Raw genomic sequence first — 20466 nt, 5'->3', positions numbered from 1 at the left:
GTCGGCTATATGGATCCTTTTACGCCATTGAGCTCTATCTCCTACTATACCATCATCTATACTTAAATAAATTTTATGTTGTTTTATTGTTACTAACCAAGTTTTTTTTGGGTCTTCCTCTTCCTCGTTTGATATGCGTGTTTGTCATAGTTTCATATCGCCTAACTGGAGCATTTATTGGTCATCTTAGTACATGCCCGTACCATCTTAAACGCATCTCTCAGAGTTTTTCCTTAATAGATGCAACTCCGACTTTCCTCTCTAATGCTTTCATTTCTTATTCTGTCCATCCTCATATGTCCACACATCCACCTTAACATCCTCATTTCTGTAATTCTCATCTTCTGCTCATGTACTCGAGTCATAGTCCAACATTCAGCTCTATATAACATAGCAGGTCTAACTGTGATTTGTAGAACTTTCCTTTAAGTTTTAGAGGTACTTTACGATTACATAAAATACCTGACGCTCTCCTCCATTTCAACCATCCTGCTTGTATTCTATGTAAGACATCTCTCTCAATCCCTCCATCGTTTTACAAAAATGATCCTAAATATCTAAAGCTCTTAGTTCTGATTAATTCGTCATCTCCTATCTTAACAATTGTCTCATTACGTCTAATATTACTAAACTTAAATTCCATATATTTTCTCTTTATTCTACTAAGCCTAAAATTTTTCTCTCCTAGTGTTTCCAGCCAAGATTCTAGTTTAGCATTTACTCCTTCACGTGTTTCATCTACCAAAACAAAATCATCTGTAAACAACATGCACCACGGTACTGTGTCTTGAATGTGTATAGTAAGTTCGTCCATAATTAGTGTAAAAAGATAGAGACTTAAAATTGATCCTTGATGTAACCCTATCTTTATTAGAAATGCTTCAGTTACACTAACACATTTTTTTTCTAAAATTCTCCATATAATTTCTCTTGGGATTGTCATAAGTTTTTTTTAAGTCAATGAATACCATGTGTAGATCTTATTTTTGCTCCCGATATTTTTCAACTAATTGTCTAAATTGTATAGCTTCTATTGTCGACCTTCCAAGCATGAACTCAAATTGATTTTCGGTCACAGTGGTCTCCTTAATCTTTTTCTATTACATTTTTCCAAAGTTTCATGGTATGACTCATTAGTTTAATACCCCTATAGTTTATACAATTTTATACGTCTCCCTTGCTCTTATATAAGAGAATTAGAGTATTTATCCTTCATTGATTAGACATTTTTTTGTTTTCAATATCATGTTAAATAATTTTGTAAGTCATTTAATACTTTGTTTCCCTTGACACTTCCATACCTCTATCGAAATATCATCTGGTCCAACGACTTTCCCATTGTACATCCCATTTAAAATTTGTTCTATTTCTGAATTTTAAATTTTACGATAAAAATTTAAATTTCTATGCTCATTTAATCTATTTAAATTACCTAAGTTAAGTTGGTCACCTAAAGTTTCATTAAAAGTTGATGAAAATACCTTTTCCATCGCTCTTTTATTTCTCCATCATTTACTAGTATCCTATTACATTCATCTTTAATATATTTTATTTGGATAAGATCTTTTGTCTTCTTTTTTCTTACTTTAGCTATTCTATAAATGTCTCTTTCCCCTTCTTTTGTATCCAATTTTTGATATAATTGTTCAAATGTTTCATTCTTTGCTTCATTCACTAGTCTCTTAGCTTCTTTCTTGGCTATTACATTTTTTTTTTTAATTTTTCCTTGTTCTTACAAATATATAATTCCTTATAAACTTTTCGTCTTTCTTGCACTTTCTCTTGTACTTTCTCATTCCACCACCAAGATTCCTTATTTAATGGTACATGTCTCTTTGACTCACCGAGTACACTCTTAGCTACTATTTTCAACTTTGATACCATCTTATCTCATGTCATATTAGAGTCACTTAATGCTTGTACTCCTATCTTCTCCTTAAATATATTTTACTTCCCATCCTTTAACTTCCACCACTTAATTTTAGGAGTCGTATATATTTTCTTTCTATTGATACTATGTTTGAGGCGTATATCCAACACTACTAACTTATGTTGGGTAATTAAGCTTTCTTCATGGAAAACTTTGCAATCTTTCTATACTTCTTCCTATTTATAAGGAAGACAATTTGTGATTTATTTTTCCCACTTTTGAACGTGACTAAATGTTCTTCTCTTTTCTTAAAAAACACATTAGTTAATATAAGGTCATATGCTATCACAAAATCTAATATAGTTTTCCCTTTCTCATTTCTCGTTCCAAACCCATAACCCTCATGTACCCTCTCATATTCCTCATTTTTCACTCCGACATGACCATTTAGATCACCTCTTATTAAAATCATTTCATTTGGCAGAATATTTTATAATATTTCATCATCTCAAAACCTTGATTTGATAACTTCATCTAATTGTACTTGCGGTGCATATACGCTAATTATGTTCATAGTTTATTTCACCACTATTATCATAAGGGCTATAATTGTATTATCTTTTCTAACTACTCCTGCAACTTCATCCTTTAACGAACTATCTACAACAATATTCACTCTATTTCTTGCTTTACTCTTTCTTGTGTATCATAACTTAAATCCGAGTTCTCTATCACCTTTGCCTTCTTGTCTACCCATTTTATCTCTTGTATACACAAAATACTAATTCTTCTTATGATCATTGTATCTACTACTTCCATTGATTTACCAGTGAGGGTTCCTATGTTCCATGTTCCAAATCTTAGATTATTAGTTTTCTTATCATATTTATTTTTATCCAACCTATGGTGTAAGAACTCTTGCCTATTTAATACTACACTCAAGTTCTCATGGAGATGTAACGGTCCTTGTCAATACGTCACAGTCGAACCCTGCTATGCGAACTCTTGTATATTTAACACTACACTAGAGTTTTGGAGATGTAACGATCCTTGCCGAGCCGTTACAGTCGGACCTTGCAACGCGTTACTTCGGGGAACAACCTAACATTAGCACAATAGTTTAATGAATTTATTCATTGAATATTTATCATAATTTTAATGTTGGCTGACAATCTAACGCAACCCTCCTCCTTTATTCGGGTTTGGGACCGGCCATAACTGGTTTGTCATGGGCGGATTTCTATAAAATTTAACTTGTTCAAAAAAAATGGAAATCCTGATTCCAAATATTTGAGTTAACTACACCTTCTAGTGCAAATAGATCCTGAAGTTGAACTCATTGAAAGTGAAATGATAAATTTAAGTTCAAGAGAAGAATTTATTGATAAAAAACCATGCTGATCACAAGAGCAACCATAGTGTAACTGAAAGTTTGTAACATAAACCTGGATTTTGCCAACACTGGACCATTGAATTACAGGAGAGAGGTTCCAGGTTTTGTTATTTTAAGAATTTGATCAATATTTTGGAACTAAGTACTGCAAAGAAATAAAAAATGAACTTGTTTAGAATGATCATCGTAAAATCATAAAATTAAAGTGGTTTATGCTTCTTCTTAAGATTAAAGGATTGGATATAAAAATGGACAAGGTTGGTATTTGTTCGGCTTTCAATCCTTAATGGGCAAGGTTGGTATTATAAAAGAGAAAATAGTTGGTATTTGTTGGATAAAGTCTCATATAGAGAGAGGCGATGATTCCCACTAGCTATAAAACAAATTAACGAACAATAAGAAAAAGTAAATTGCAAGTAATGTTTGTTGTACAACTTATAGAACAAACATGTACAATGATAACTGTGATTAACATGAATTGTACATGATGCTCACTAATTAAACTACTCTGTATTTTCTGTACTATTTTTGTTTTTATGGTGTCTTAACTGATGGTCTAATTAAACTTCTAATTGGACAAAAACTTATTTATTACCATTTTCGTTCCTTCTACACTTGAGTTATTTTCATATTCTCTAGGGTGAAGAATACAAGTTATTTTGGCCAGAAAAGCCAGAGTTTGTCAGAATGGCATCAAGGTTTGGTGCCACAATCATTCCATTTGGGGTTATTGGAGAAGATGACATATGTAATGTGAGTATATACTGATTACCATATTGAAATTCCTTCATTGCTTTTATATTTTTAAAATTTTTTCCTGATTATTTTTCATGTTTCTCCTCAAAGTAGAGCCATGTTATTCTGTTCCAGTATCTTATTACTTCCACCTTGATTTTTATCATAAAGAATATGTGGCTTGTAATTTGGTAGCATCTAAGTTCTGCTAGCTAAAAGGTTAAGTGATGAACTAAAGAGTCAATGTGACACATTAAACAATGAACGTTGAGATAGAATGCTTGTATATATTTTGGTTGTGTGATTAACACCTTCCCCAACTTTAATATTTTCTATGTAGCTTATTTTTTCATTTTCCATACTCATGGAATGAAGGTAATGTATGTACCTTTCATGTTATAATATGTTCTATTAAGGCCTACACATCTGATAATATTATCAGTTTTTTTCTTTCACAACCATTCCCACGCAATGACGTACAGTCAGGTGGGCAGTTACCTTGTAATAACTCCCTCCAATTTCATTTCAAAAACCCTTAACCGCCTTGTAAATATCAGAAAAAACTACACCGCGGATCTTTTGGTCCGCAAATTACGGATTAGGGGATGGTCCATTACATGAGGACCCTTGATTTAGATGGACTCCACCTGTAAATAGGTGGGGTCCATCCAAATTAAGGGTCCAAAATTAATGGACCATCCCCCTGGTCCGCAATTTGCGGACCAGAAGATCCGTCCCCAAAAAACTATTTCTATGTCTAGATAAACTAAAATAGTAAATAGATTATATGGCATTGCATATCATGAATTACAACAAGAAACATATCCAAATTTGGATCTTGTTCAATCTAACTATACTATTCCGTCACCTTGATATCCTCCTTTTTTTGGGGGGAGAAGAGAAAAACTAACAGGCACTGCTAGCGGTGTCTTTAGATTACCTATTATATACAAAAGGAGAAACCGGCTTAATTTGACTTGGGTTTACACCAGGGCAAGTTGGAATTATGTACTTAGGAATTAAACACTCTGTATTATGTTCGAGGGTAGAATGTATTCTCTATTTGCTGATGCCAATTTATGATAAAGGTGCAAAAGAAAGTAAAGATGAGGAAAGAAAATGGGTGGAGTGATAGAATGATTCTCTCGTGTTGTTTCTTGGGAGGAGTGAAAATCATATACAGCTTTCTCTCCATTTATTACCTTGTACGAAAAGAAAGAGAGAAAGCAGCAAACTTTGTAATTTTATTTATAAAAACATTAAAATGAATGATAATTGCTAAAACAAATTTTAATACTTTTTATGAATTTTTTTTATAGAACATCTGTTGCATGCACTGGCTTTCTGTCTGATTTGGATGGAAGACAAACTAGGGAATATGAGAATTTTTTTTCTCCCCCTCCATCCTTTTCTTGCCAAGAAAACCAGGGAAATCTCTTTATCTACTCTTTTCCCTAACTTCTCTTTCTCTGCTTTACTTGTTCTCCACAAGGAAACACTGCCCGAGGGCAGAAGGAAACCATCCATTCTGAAACCTGAGGATGGATAACCATCGACTGTGGAGTCAGCAGATGTGCCTGATCTTTTTTCCATACGAGATCAAATGGTAGAGCAATTTCCTGCTATAAACCATGCAGTTCAAATTCACATCCCAACTCAGGAAGCTCAATGAGGATAGAAATCTCTATCGTTGGTACTTTTTTACTCATAGTGTGAAACAAGCTATTTATAATAGCCACCACTAGTCATGCAAATGGGTATACTACCTATTTCTTGAGCAAATGTTGATGCAATGACAGTTACGTAAAAATATCATCTTGATGTGCATTCAGTAGCTTTCCTTTGAAGATTGGCATACTGTACTCTATTTAGATAATTGAGAACTATCATTGCACTACTAACATCTCTACATCACAGACTTACGTTAATAGAAAATAAAGTATTACGAGTTGAAACTCAAAGTCTAGAAAGCAACCCACGCTACTGAGTGGAAAAAAAGTATAGACAATTTAACTAAAGACTTAAGTTATCTACAGAAAAGGTAGTTCCTAGGAGACAATCTAAGACTTATTCTTTCTTAATCTCTACTCCACAAAATGAGTCTAACACGAAATCAAACTGAGACTTTTACAGGCCCTTCTCAAACCATAGGAGGAAGAACCAAAACAAATACAAACTCTTGGATACATAATATCCTCACCACAAGACATAATAGCACTTCTACTCATAGATTAGAAGACTTAGTAGATATAGAACGACGTGACAATATTCTCGAATGAACAATTAAATTCACTTAACCCTAGATGACTATACAATTAGGGAATCCTTTCCTCCAATACTTCACTTTTTCACCGTCATAGGACTCAACCACTTCACCTTCCTGATGGATGAGAAGAAAGATTAAAACCTTGTCACTGAAGATTCTGCAAGAACATTTTTACAAAGGAGACATAATTACATTCATTTAGGACTAATTATATTTGGCCTTAGAGGGTTCACTAGAAAAAGTATAAGAGCCAAAGTGTTATTAGTCTTATATATGACTCTAGATTATCTGACAAAGAGAAGGCAGACTTACAGAAGTAGACATGAATAATAATATAGACATTACATACTTTTGCCCAAACTCTAATATGGCTATTCAAGACTTCGTCAAACATATTAAGATTTTGGTCCAGGCCAAAGGATATGGAGATTTCCAAACACAAAATATACAAATTGATATAATTTTTTCTAGGAAAAACCATGACCCAAATTAATAATAGTAGATACAAATCAACCACATTGTCGAAGCCCTTACTTCAAGAAGAATTTACTTCCTTAAACCAAGGGATTTCTCTTTAGAAAACCTAGCAGCCTGAATACTATCCCCTCGAGTTGGCAGTTGGCTAGTGCATGGTGGCGTTGCCACCATGAGGTCTGGGGGTCAAATCCCGGCTAGTAGCCGGGTGACTACCCTCTCCCATGTGTTATTCACTTGCCTAAGGCTAGTAGCCATCCGTGATTTACCTCTTTCATGTTAGTCTAGGGATGGGGTGGCGGAGGTGCTGGGGGCGAGTGAATCGCCTTTTGCCACTATGAAACCACAATAGTATCTATCTTCCTACCGAACTCATTGGAACATCTACTCGTCCTTTGGTTAATACCCAATTCAATGGACAAAAACTCTCATATACAAAATTTGTCACAAATACTCATCTTCGTTTCTATAATAATTGTGACACTTTTGGCTCTCCTTTCTCCCTTCCCAAACTACGGATCAAGCCTTTGTTACATCTTAATATTCACTTAAGTTGAGGACTTAGCTTTCTTATTGCTCAACATAGAGCTTTATTACTTACTAAAGATTATGCTATCTTTCTCTCCACCCTCGTTGTCTCCTCTATCATCTCTGATTACCTTTCTATAGTGCGTAAGCATGGTGACACCCATGTTGCTGCTACCTCTCCTACTGCAGTTTCCATTTTGACTATTACAAAATGAAATACACCTTCTACCTCTAATGACAATAACAAGTGTCAGTGCACTGGCAAAACCTCCTGTAAAGGTTCTTGTTTACTAAATGAGAACTCTCCTGTTCATTAGCCATCTAAGAATTACAGGAAAACTAGGAATACTTGGTTGTACAAGCCTGTATTTGGAAGACATCTGGATAGAAGAAAACCTTAGTAACTCAGGTTTAGACATTCTAGTAGATCTATTTTGTTCTACGTATTTACTCCACTAATAAGTAAACAATCAGATCTCGACTCTTTGATCTCTCGATTAGAAAAAATAAAATCATAAGAGAAAATCCCACAAAATATTGGGAAAGAGATAAGATCTATTGCCAGTTAGCAATAATCAACCTAGATCTTACCATAAAAGCTCAAGACTTAAGATATACAATTGGGAAGCGGAAAAATGTAAAATGCATATCAACCAACTACTTGACCTTAGAGCTATTCAAAGATCCACATCCAGATATAGAAGTCTAACTTTCATAGTTAACAAAGGGGTTGAACAAAAATGTGGACAATCTAGAATGATTTTTAATTATTAAAGGTTAAATTATAATTGTAAGGAAGATGGATATAAAATAACTGACAAAGACCAACTACTTAACAAAATACAAAATTTAAAATGACACTCTAAGTTTGATATGAAATCAGGGTTTTGACAAGTTAAGATGCACCTTGATTCAATAGAATGGACATCCTTCTCTTGTGAATGGCTAGTCATGCCATTTGAACTTAAGGTGATATGTCAGATTTTCCAAAGAAAGATGGATGATATTTTTCGGAACGTCTCCCTTTTTACATGATGATATCTTTGTTTTCTCAAAGACTAAGGATGAATACTATGCACACCTACATATGATTTTCAACTTATTCGAGAAACATGACCTTATAATATTTCGAAAGAAGATGAAATTAGCCACCACACATATTGAATTTCTTGGAGCAAAAATTGGGCATGGGAAAATTTCACTTCAACCCTATATTACTTCCAAAATTCTTAATTTTCCTGACAAAATGGAAGACACAAAGACTCTTAGAACATTTCTTGGGCTTCTTAATTACGCTCGACATTATCTTGAAGACATAGGAAAAATTAGCAGCCACTATATAACAAAACTTCGAATACAGACAATTTTTTTAACCAACAAGATGTCGAGTTGGTAAAATAAATCAAAGAAATGGTAAAAATCATCGCACTTCTAACCCTTCCACTAGATACGGATTACATAATTATAGAAAATGATGGGTGTGAATTAAGATTGAGAGATTTTATTTAAAAAACCCTCAAAATATGACCCTAAGACATCAGAAGCATTATATGTAGATATGCTTTTGAAAAATACCAAGAAAAATATCATTTAATTTCCCTGGACTATGAAATCTGAGTAGTAATCTATTGTCTTGACGCATTCATGCCTTTTATATGTAACAAACAAGAAATTATTATCGGAACAGATTGTGAAGCAATAGTGAAATATAGTCAACAAACAAAAGGATTACGAAAGAACTTAAATTCAAAAACGGATTACTAAAGAACTTAAATTCAAAAACGGATTACTAAAGAACTTAAATTCAAAAAATGGCTTAAGTTTACAGATACAATTATCAACAAAGAATTAAAAATTCAGGAACATATTAAGGGAATAATTCCCTAGCAGATACTTTATATAGACTTTTACATTAAAATCTAATGGGCTATTACAGGTTTAATGGATAGACAAAAGAAAGTACGCACTTTTGCCATGAAAACAATGAAATTTGGCAATCAAGAACTTCAATAGTTTACAAGACATGAGGACCAGTTTCATTTTGCCTCACGAGAAAGACTTGACAATATATATAACTGCCTACTTGACAACATTTGGAATATCCCTACTATTGGAATATCCCTACTATACTGGGAAGTTTCAACTACAAAATTGCTATAATCAACGCTTTGTCCAACTACTTCTTGACCACAATTCAGAAACCAAAAAGCAAGCAGTTTTCTTGCTATGCCGAATGGGAAGAGGCAAGAATTGCCATTCAAGAATATGAGAAACCATCATATAAAGGTTTTTACTTTTTAGAAGACGCCTTTACTTCTATCATGGCAAAGGTAGGCCCTAATAACTTCATTGGCACATTACATAAACCAGAGATGGACAAGTTCAGTCCACAAAGACTTATTCACAAGCAACAAGTCCCCAGCTTCAAAAATCAGACATACAGCCTCTAGGCCTCACTCATAGGCCCAATTACTTTGGCAAAATTGCAGAAGGGACACCTTAAAGCAAAAGCTACAATTAGTCCGGAGCAAATAGCTTAAAAAAACATACTTCTTGGTTATTCCAAAAGACATTGCTACATACGTTCGTAGTATGGTAGAAAAGTCAACTTTTCTGGACTTATGTGAATTGCTTAAAATACTCCATACAAGTCCCCAGAAGGCAAGGCAATTATATATGAAGCCGAATTCAGCTATAAGTTAAAATGTCAGAAGCTCTTGTGCAAACTTAATGAATTATGGCTGCCAATGCTAGTTGCTCTACTCCTTCCGAAAAGCAAACATAGACTATGAGAAATATGTCCTAAATAATTTCTGAGGAAGACTAATTACTCCATTTACACTTATGGATTATTGACTTCTACACAAACTTTGGGTACATGACTTACACTTAGTCAAAGACTTTCCAAAGAAGTTGGGTGATATTATAGCCCAAGCTCTTGAAGAAGAAACTTTTGTGATATGTACATTTGAAAGCTCCCCGCCGGAATGGATCAACTTACATTCAATCAAAATAGACATTCATGAAATGAATGACAGACATTGAAGAGTATCCCTCTAATCCATACCTTGAATGGGCAGTACTTAGTGATAAAGTAGATCCATTCGATCTAAGGTAGCAATTGGCTGTGGGATTGACAGGATGATCCTACCAATTATCTCCTGGCAAGAGAAAACCTACACTGAAAAGATCTATTGGCCTAGAGATATGGGCATTTTTTTCCTTTCAACTTTACTACTCAACACCCAACGCTCTATCAGCATTACCAAAAGAAGATAGAAAAATGGGCAGGAAAGAAACTTACTATCTCATCTAGCTCTTCTACAGGACACTTAGACACTAACCCGAGCTAATCGCAAGCCATAGCCACCCTCTCTAGAGCCCCGTCCTTGGATTCCGTTAGAGAATAGAACCTTGACAACATGATGGAACCATGAAACGTGGAAGCAATGACGTCATTACAACAAAAACGTAAGCCATGACGTATGACAGCACTTACTGCTCCACCAAATGTACTCAGTGGATGAGTTTTATTCTCCACTCTGATAAAACTTCATCTTCAACTACTTTATGCCACTAACTTTATTCTCCACTTAGAAGAAACACCTTACCCTTCCACTTACTTTATTCCCTACTCATCCTAATTGAACACATCAAGCTCCCACCACACTTCCTTTATTCCGAAGCAAGCTCTCCTATTCATCTATAAATACAACCCCTCTCCTATTCATCTATAAATACAACCCCACACATCTCTCCACTATAAAAAAACCTCTTAACAACTCCTTCATGGGTCTCACACTTTTTATTATATATATATTTCATTATCTCTCCTTCATATTTACATTTTATATAATTAAATTTTTATAAAATTTAAATTCATAAATTACTAACATGAAATAACATTAATAATTAAAAATTACATAAATATTAACCGTACATATATCGCAATTAATAAATTATTTTTTCACTGATTATAATTGTAGCGTGCCCAGATATACTCAACCAAGCCGGCTCGAAGTTGATGATGTAGTTGATTATCACGTAGCTCACAATTTCTCCAGATGCATTCTTGAAATTCTTGAGTGGAGCCTTGAAATATTTGTGATGGAGGATCTCCTTCATCGCCCGACCAATTGACTACTGCATCTCCCTCATTCTCAATGATCATGTTGTGCAAAATAATACAAGTATACATGATGTCCTTCAAATTATCTTGTACAAAAATCGCCCTGGACCTCTTATCATTCCCCATTGCGATTGAAGCACCCCAAATGCCCTCTCGACATCCTTTCTTGCGGCCTCTTGTCGTTCCTTAAATATTTTTCTCTTGGGATCTTGGGATACGGAAAGCTCTTAACGAAAGTAGCCCATTTTGGATAAATCCCATCGGCCAGATAGTATCCTTTTGTATATTGTGTATTGTTAATCGTAAAATTAACCTTGGGTGTATTTCCTTGTAAGGCGTTTTTGAATAAAGGTGATTCGTTAAGCACGTTAATATCATTACGTGACCCTGCAATCCCAAAAAAGGCGTGTCATATCCACAAGTTCGAAGATGCGATAACTTCAAGCACAATTGTTGGGATGCCATGATCTCCCTGAGTAAACTGGCCTTTTCAAGTGACGGTGTAATTTTTCCATTGTCAATGCATACAATCAAGACTATCCAACATGCTAGGAAAGTCGTGTCTCTGCTCATGCATTTCAAGCAAGTATTGGATATCAGCAGCATTAGGTCTTCTCTTGGGCCTTGAACACTTCAATTACACATCGACGGAAGTTGAATAAACATTGGATCACAGTTGTTTCAGCAATTCGTAGGTACTCATCATAATGATCAGCAGGGACTCTATATGGCAATTGACGGATAATCGTTGTGTATTTCTGAAGTGGCAACAAACTTTTTTCCCCGTTGCATCGACCTTCCATTGAAAATATTCTGAATGATTTTTCGTGGCATCAACTATACGAAGGAATAACTCTTTTTGCATTCAGAATCGACGTTGGAATATGTCATCAGGATAGAAGTAATCATTGAGGAGACGAGCATGTCCAACTTCACGATCCCGATTCAAATACCTTCTCCTCTGTGTTTTACTGGAAGAACTTTGAGCTCTTTGATGTACCATTTGTCGCTGCTTATATAGCCGGAGCATTCTTTGTTTATCTATATCCTCCGCATCTTTCGCCAATTCATTGCTCCAGAACTCATGGAGCATAGATCGATCTGGATTTTGAGTCATTTAAAATAAATCAAGTTATTTTTGTGGTTGAAAGAAATAGAGAGTTGAGGAATAAGAAGTAGAAAGCGAAGATAACAATGAGATGAATGAAAAAAATGAAATCAATCATATATTTATATATATTTTTTTTAAATTAAAAAAAATAAATTTAACCGTTGAACAACGACTTTTTAGCTGTTGTTCAAGGACATACAATGACTAATAAAATTAGCTGTTGTTTGTTTTTTTAACAAATATTAAAAAATATTTTAATATAAAAATAAAGTTGAAGAAGCGGCTCCGTAACCATAGAGCCACTTTTTCAATTAAATCGAAAACCTCCCTCCACTATGGAAGGGAGGTTTTCCGGCTTGCCAGTTCATTGCGGGAGCTCTTTCAAAGCTCCCACTATGGATGCTCTTAAGGATGAAGGGAATAAATAAAGAAACTAAAATATGGAGCATAGGGATAAAGAATTAACCTTTAAAAAAGGAAAAAAATTGAAAAAAATAATAGTTAAAAAACTAAAGAAAAAGATAAAAATTGAAAGAAAAAAAACTCAGCCGCCTCGCGTGGTCGCTGCGGTCTAGGCCTCCATGCGGCCACAAGGCATGTGTGGGGCCTCTCGGAGGGGTGTGACAGCGATGGTGTCATGTCGGTCGGCTAGTGGAATGATAAATTCCGCAAATGCCGGTACAATACTATGGCCATAGCCAAATCAAATTTTCTCAAAAATGAAGCAGAGAAGCTTTAACAATGTCTAGAACTGAAGATAATGGAGCAACAAATAAACGAAAAGGAAGATAACTAGGCTTGAGTAAATTTGACATTTTTTTGTAATGGTTAATGGATGCATTTTGCAAAATTTACAACACAACCTCTTACAGAGTTTTGTAGTTGAACTTGTGGAATTTATTAATCCTATCAAATATTGTGGAACATGCTAACCAAACATGGGTTTTGTTTACTTTCCACCAACTTACATGGTCTATAGGAAACAGAACTAATGAGGCCTTTCGCTTTTTGCCCATTTTAGTGGTTATTTGCATTTCAGTATTACTCAATAAAACTGAAAAGTACCTGCAAATGAATTTTTCTGTATCCTGATAGAAAACTATTCTTTTGTGGAATCTCTTTTAGTCAAATACTGGTTTTGTTTAACAATTAGTTTCTCAATATTGTTCTTCCAGGTCTTGCTTGACTATGATGATCTTCTTAAAATTCCATTTTTTGATATATTAAGCAAGCAAATAAATGGGGATGCTGTTAGGTTGAGGTACAGTCCTTTTTTCATTTGATTTTTATCTTAAAGTAGTTAAGTAATTGGAGTTTATGACGTAACACAAGTCATGGTCCTCACTAGGGATCGTGATTAGAGAAAAGAGAGGAGAATAGAAAACTTATGTTATTGATTAAATCATGGAAAAATGGATAGCCAACTCTGATCAGATAGGTTACCAACTCAATACTATCCACTCAGACAACTCACAGGGTTACTTAATAGCTCACTAACTAATTACATCTAGATAAAACTCCGACTCAAAACGATACCTTGATACAATCTCTCCAATTAACTCCCTCTAGAACACTCAGTTCAATCTCAACGGTCATTTTGGCCTCTCCCGGAGGTTACTCCAGAATGCATGCATAGAACTCTTCTAACTGCACATCATATTCTTCTAATCCAATTTCAACCTTGTCCTATCTCGGTCTCCATGATCAGTCACTTTAACATTAAAACTTACCAATGGTCAAAATAACAATAACTAAAAAATTATGAAATAACTCAAAAGATATGAAACAATAGGATAAAATTATGATTCAACTCATCGGTTCCGAAATTTTGGAAAGAGATTACTCATACTCATACTTGAATCCTCATCTCTATTTTCTTTTGGCCCAAATATTCCTTTAAGATTATCCAATGACTACTCTCCATTAGAGGCACACACCTTTCTGCTAGGTTTGACTCAAATCATCAACCAACTCCAAACACTAACAAAACGCCCCTTTTTGGGTAGACACAAACTCAACTCCTCTATTGTTCTCTCTAACTCCCTATGGATTATCATCCAAAAGTCCAGTCTCCCTCTTTACGGCCCTGGCCCTCTCTTTAAGGTTTCTCTTTGGTCCAAAAGAACTGACTCAAACTAAAAAATCTCTCACACAAGCATGAAGCCTAAAGCTTTTTTGTGTTCTCATCTCCTGATTACTAGCTCCCCCTTTCCTATGCTGTGAAGTTGATCTTCAAGTGCAGTTCCCAAAAGAAAACCCTTCCTCTCTTCCCTATCCTTTTGGTGCAGCTCATTGATCTTGTATCCCTTTTTTAGCTTAACTGAGACTATGTGGCAAAAGGCGAAATCGCTCGCCCCCAGCGCCCCCGCCGCACCCGACCCAAGGCCATCACGAGGGAGGTAAATTACAGTATCCTGAGCGAGCATGTGACAGGTGGGGTGAGTTGCACAGGGACCGGAGATTTACGCCCCGACTACCTTGAGTTTCGACCCCGCGACCTCATGTGGCAAGCATCCCACCACATACCAACTCGGATGACCTGTGGGGTCAGCTTAACTGAGACCATGAACATTGTTGCATATGACAAGCACACCAATCATGTAATACCAAATAAGTTTAGCCAAATGTTACAAATGCACTCTTAAAACTATGCTTATTTGATGCTTTTGCTATGGCTGTTTAATTTATAAAATCAACATTTGTGAGATAATACGTTACGCTGGAAGTATTTATTCTCGGCAGGGCTGACTCCAATGAAGAGGTGGGAAATCAAAACCTTTACCCTCCAGTTTTGTTACCGAAGATACCTGGCCGGTTATATTTCTTGTTCGGAAAGCCCATTGAAACAAAAGGTATAGTGCGTTTCATGCTTGTATAGGTCCATTTTATGTTTGTCTTTTTTTCTCTATGCTACTGATTTTTCATGCCTTTACATGGACTAAAAGGAATGCGACTGGAACTAAGTGATAGATCTAACGCCCAACAGCTTTATCTTCATGTGAAGTCAGAGGTTGAGAATTGCATTGCATATCTAAAGGAGAAAAGAGAGGAAGACCCTTACAGGAATTTCTTGCCAAGGCTTCTTTACCAAACAACTCACGGTTTTGAAGCGGAAGTTCCCACATTTAAACTTTGATCATCTATTTTTCCTTGTTATTTATTAGTGACGAACTCACCTTCATTTTAGCCAAAATTGGTTTTGTCATCATTCGTAACATCATTGATTTAAGAATAAAGGAGAGAAACATAAGCTGTCACAGCCGAATTTACAGTATACTGAAATATTTTACTGCACGCCTATCTATCTGTGAGAACTCTGTGGATATTTAGTATTATTTTTTTTTAGGTTTTAAAATTTAGGTTATAAAGGTGATTTTAAAAAATAATAATAATAAGGGTTACAGTGCAATTTGTGATATAACGTATCACTGACCTACACGGCGCCGATCTGATTTGTCTGACTCCGGAGGCGGACACGCGCAGTGCTTCGAAGGCGATGGAGCGGTGCTTCTACTTCTTCGACGAGCCCTCCTCTCCTAGCGTCAAGAACCTTGACGCCCTCACCCAGCGACGAGTACTTCCCTTTCCTCGGCAACGATCCTCATGCGACGCTATCTTCTTTCCTTGTTGAGGCGCAGCAGATGATTTTCGAGTTACAACAGGAGGTAAGCCCCGTTGTCCTCTCCGTTGCCTTCATCTTCATCGCATCGCACTCTATATCTGTGCCGATCATCTTGCGAGAAATGTGTCGAGGTCAACCTTGAAGGATCATCGTAATTGGCACTTAGATCTTATTTTCAATGTACCAAGCTATATTTGGTATCTGAATGCAAGTTGCAATTTCTCCAATCACTTAACCAAATGAACAAAAACGCTGAAGGCTAGGATATTTGTTTCAAAGAATTCTTAGACTGTAAACACGATATTGATGCTGGGTTCTCCTCGATTATTGTAGTGGTGAAATCTGTGTATGAAATTGGTCTGGTTGACATGTTGATATTTTCATTGATTTGTTCTACTGTGTCTTTGATATATGTGCTCAAGTTCCTTTACCCATTGATTTTTTTGTTTACAGGCCTTTTTGTTGACTATAGATGGCAATTGGTCCAGCTCTGTTCTCTGAGATTGGGAAGAGAGCGAAAGGCAAGTATTGCATTGATATTAACTTGTAGGGCTTATCAGGAGTAATATTTTGTAATCTGGGCATATCCAATAAACTTTGCCATGCTGCTCAGTTTTTGCAGTCAACACTTAAGTAGATATAGTTGCATTTGTTGTATCTTTCTATCTTAGTATATTTTCGATTTTTATTACTATAGCTTGCTGTTTGTTGCAACAAATTCATTGGATTTGAGAAAAAGGAAATGTATTTTTTGTTCTTTTCTTTTATTTGAGGTTGTTTCCCTCATTTTTTTAAGGAAACGTCTTGGTTTTGTTTCACGTCAATTTTTTTGATCGTTTAATCCCTTGTTACTACACCTTGAAATTTAACATATGTCAGATTCTTGGTCATTGTTGCAGATAGCTTCCACTACAACATACCATATTTAGAGATTTTCTTGTCCATTGACTGATCACTTTTGTTGTTTGTAATAGAGTGACTGTTGAACTCATCTAGTCCAGAACAACTGAACAAGGTTACAATAATCTTGTTCCTCTAAAAAATTTATGCTAGCACCATGGATAAATCAAATTTTTGCATAGGTTTGTTTATTATCTCTTCGTTTGCACAGTGTTTCTGTTCTTATTATTTAACCCTTACAAACATCCATGCATTAAAGCTAGATTTAAACCATATAGTTCAATTTTGGCTGGTTGATTATTAGTGAGTTTGTTTGACAAATATTTGAACTGTTATGTTACCTTGTCTAAGCCTTTCTCTCCAGATTAATGCTGTCATACTTGGGGCATTTTGTATGTACTTCATGCATGGCAAGTAGAATTGAGAATATCCTCTTGGTCTAATGCCTATCCTGATTTCATAACTAGAAACTGTTTAATCTGTTTGTTTTATGATATTTTTGACGTTATACTTACAACTAGTGTTATAGTAATGCTAGTTCTTTTTTCTCACATTCGCTGAAGTATTTACATATGCGCATTATTTCCATTGCAGATCTTTTGACCAAGGATTACAACTCATCATAAATTTGTTTTTTTCCTCATCAAATGATTATGGTCTGGTAAGAACTAATTCTTTGTTTATTATGAACATTTCATTGCTCACGGCATCTTTGGAATTTGAATATAAATGCAACTTTCAGTCAGTACATTCCTTCAAAAAGCTCAAAGCTCATTTGATTTCTATTACAACTTGCCCTTGGGGTAGTAAGATAAGAGGGATGTTTATGGTTATTACATTTAGTGCTTGATTTGATCTGTCTAGCATGATTTGATGGAGGTGATGATGATGAACCAATTTGTCAAGCTGACATGTTTGCTCACTTGTATTCTTTTACTTTAGACAAATGATGTGTGAATCTAGACAAAAGTTGTGAATCATGTCAAAGTTGATTACGAAAATAACGATATGTTTTAACCAATATAACTATTATATATGTTGGAATTGACTTTAATTATATTAGATAAGAACAACTCGTAGAGGACTATCAAAAGAACCAAAAGATGATGCAAAGAAGAGGAAGAATTCTTTGTTTCTCACTTCCCCTTTCTAATCAGTAAATTGATTGCATTGATATGAGTCAAAATAAAGGTTTGTGCCACTTGATATGGGTGATACATGTTTGGTATTGGGTGGGACGACCAGAAATTGCAAGTTATGCTTTGTGCAATACGTGTCAATTTTGCTTCATGGCGGGAGCAGTGAGCTTTACTATCCTGACAAATATGGATTGAACTTTGAAACAATGATTGGTACCATATTGCAATGGAGCAATGAGTTTTACTATGCTGACAAATATGGATTGAACTTTGAAACAATGATTGGTACCGTATTGCAATGATGAGTATTTCCTACTTTCTGCTCCCCTAACTTTTTTATCTAGGCATTGGACAACAAACGCAGCTAGCCTGCTATAGATGTCCTCCCTTGTACAATGTGGGATAGCAAATGTTGCAATACTTTACTCCATTCAGAACTAGTCATGGATAAGTACTGCTGTATAGATTAGAACTAATGGAGATATAATATTGGAGGCTGCTTCTCCTGCGTTTCATATCATATTCTTTCACAGCATTTCCTCTATTCATGTTTGTGCTTTAAATTAATTATTTCTTATGCTGATTACCATGATATCCATATAAAAATGAAATGCCTCAGATTTATGATTAACTCATTGGGATCACACATTTTTAGATCAAATCCAAATAGCATAATCTGTATAGTTCTAATTCAAATTATCTATGATATGTTAGTTAAACTGTGAACTTAACAACTAGAAATGCTTACTAGCTTTAACCAAATCAATCTTCTCCATGTTATATTGCCTACAGTAGTATAGTCTATGTTGGCTTACTCTTCTTATAGATTTCTTATGTCATGATTGATTATGTTCTGTAATTCCTCTACATGAGGTATTGATTTTCCAAGTTCCAAGAATGGTTTGAAAGTTTAGTTACTGATTATATGTGTATCAATACTTACTACATTTTGACATTATTCTTCCTAAGCAGTGCTTTCAAAAATGATAATATACTAATTTTTTTGGAAGTTTTTTTTTCCAACTTCAGTACCTGAGACTATAGCCTAATGAAAATGGGTATTCTGATGTATATGTGTACTTCAATAGTTTCATTTTTAACCTTCTGTCATTTACATCTCAATGAGTTTCATCTCCTTGGTGGATCAGGGCCTTACAGCCACTGGCATTAAAGTAAATGAATAATTTCTTGGTGATATACCAATATTCTAGCATACTCTCAGGCTCCATAGTGTACATCTACGAAGTCAATTGAATTCCAATCTCATATTACCTTGATCCTCCTATTGATGATCATTTGTTGTTGGACCACAATTGCATTTTGTAACCCCTTATGTGCATGCTATCTGTTATTAGGTTTCAACAACAATTACTGTGGATGAATTGTTAGCTGGTGCAAAGACGAAGTTAAGCTTCGAGCTACCTGATCAGAAGTATTGTACGGCTAGTTTCATGTAACTGCAATTGGGAGATGTACTTGTTCTTGCCTCAGACCAATTTTGTCATGAGTTCAATTTTTATGATGCCTCTGGTTGCAGCTTGATGTCCAGTACCTTCATCACCATGTTGCTTTTAATTCTGGCATTGGCTTGACACCAACCCCACTGCTGGAGTTCTCCGCAGCAATTGGCAGCAGGGGACTTTGTCTAGGAGCTGAGATTGGATTTAATAGTGCATCTACTTCTTTCACCAAATACAATGCCGGTGTAGGCTTAAGTCTGATTTTTCTGCTGCTCTTATAATGTAAGTGCACTCTCTACTATTTGTGGTTGAGTTCAATCCCAATTTTGATGAAAAATCAGTTGCGAGAAACTTCATATCACAGAAATTATTATCATTCTCCAAATGCTTTATCCCTGTAAAATGTACTGTTAGCATTATGAATTTGATACTTGGTAAGAGTTTTGAGGTGAGATGATCATTTTAATTGATTCTTTCATTCTGAAATTCAAATGCGCAAGTTTGTTTTGTTTTTGATTGAAACGCCTATCGACTTTTAAATCGATCTCATTAATTTACTTGTCATTTTTATATTTGAGTTAGATGGAATCTTACAACATTAAAGACACCAATAAATACAACCGTGGGGGTATGCTTCTACTAGTTGCTGTCATAGTATTGCTATTACGTTGACCCCACGGTGTGGGGAATAGGTTTCTCCCATCTAGGAGGCCAAAATTAAAATTTAATATTTCCTCCTCTTGAGAATCATTGATAGCAGAAAAGATTGATAGCAGAAAAGATTAGGCTCAGATAGTGTTTGATTCACTCTTAGGAATCAAAATAGGAATAAGTATCAT

At 35.2% G+C, this 20466-nt stretch overlaps 1 protein-coding gene and 1 long non-coding RNA gene across 4 annotated transcripts in view; both read left to right on the top strand.

Annotated features, from left to right (window-relative positions):
- LOC121984093 (acyltransferase-like protein At3g26840, chloroplastic) overlaps positions 1-15714 on the top strand; it is a 29842-nt gene extending 14128 nt beyond the window's left edge. For 2 of the 3 annotated variants that reach the window (XM_042536876.1, XM_042536874.1), the window contains exons 11-14: positions 3903-4016; positions 13682-13767; positions 15249-15358; positions 15452-15714. In XM_042536876.1, the coding sequence (XP_042392810.1) occupies positions 3903-4016; positions 13682-13767; positions 15249-15358; positions 15452-15642 (501 nt within the window). In that variant the 3' untranslated portion in view covers positions 15643-15714. The remainder of the gene's footprint in view (positions 1-3902; positions 4017-13681; positions 13768-15248; positions 15359-15451) is intronic. The other variant, XR_006112788.1, reaches the window with a different exon arrangement.
- A 1906-nt stretch (positions 15715-17620) lies between these two features.
- Positions 17621-20065, top strand: LOC121984094. Its single transcript, XR_006112789.1, has 2 exons — positions 17621-17689; positions 19523-20065. It is a non-coding gene; the product is annotated as an uncharacterized LOC121984094 (long non-coding RNA).
- Positions 20066-20466: the final 401 nt, after the last annotated feature.

Source organism: Zingiber officinale, chromosome 5B, assembly GCF_018446385.1.
Source record: "Zingiber officinale cultivar Zhangliang chromosome 5B, Zo_v1.1, whole genome shotgun sequence".
NCBI lineage: Eukaryota > Viridiplantae > Streptophyta > Magnoliopsida > Zingiberales > Zingiberaceae > Zingiber > Zingiber officinale.
The sequence above is the reverse complement of the archived record's forward strand: the minus strand, read 5'-3'. Positions and strand labels throughout refer to the sequence as shown.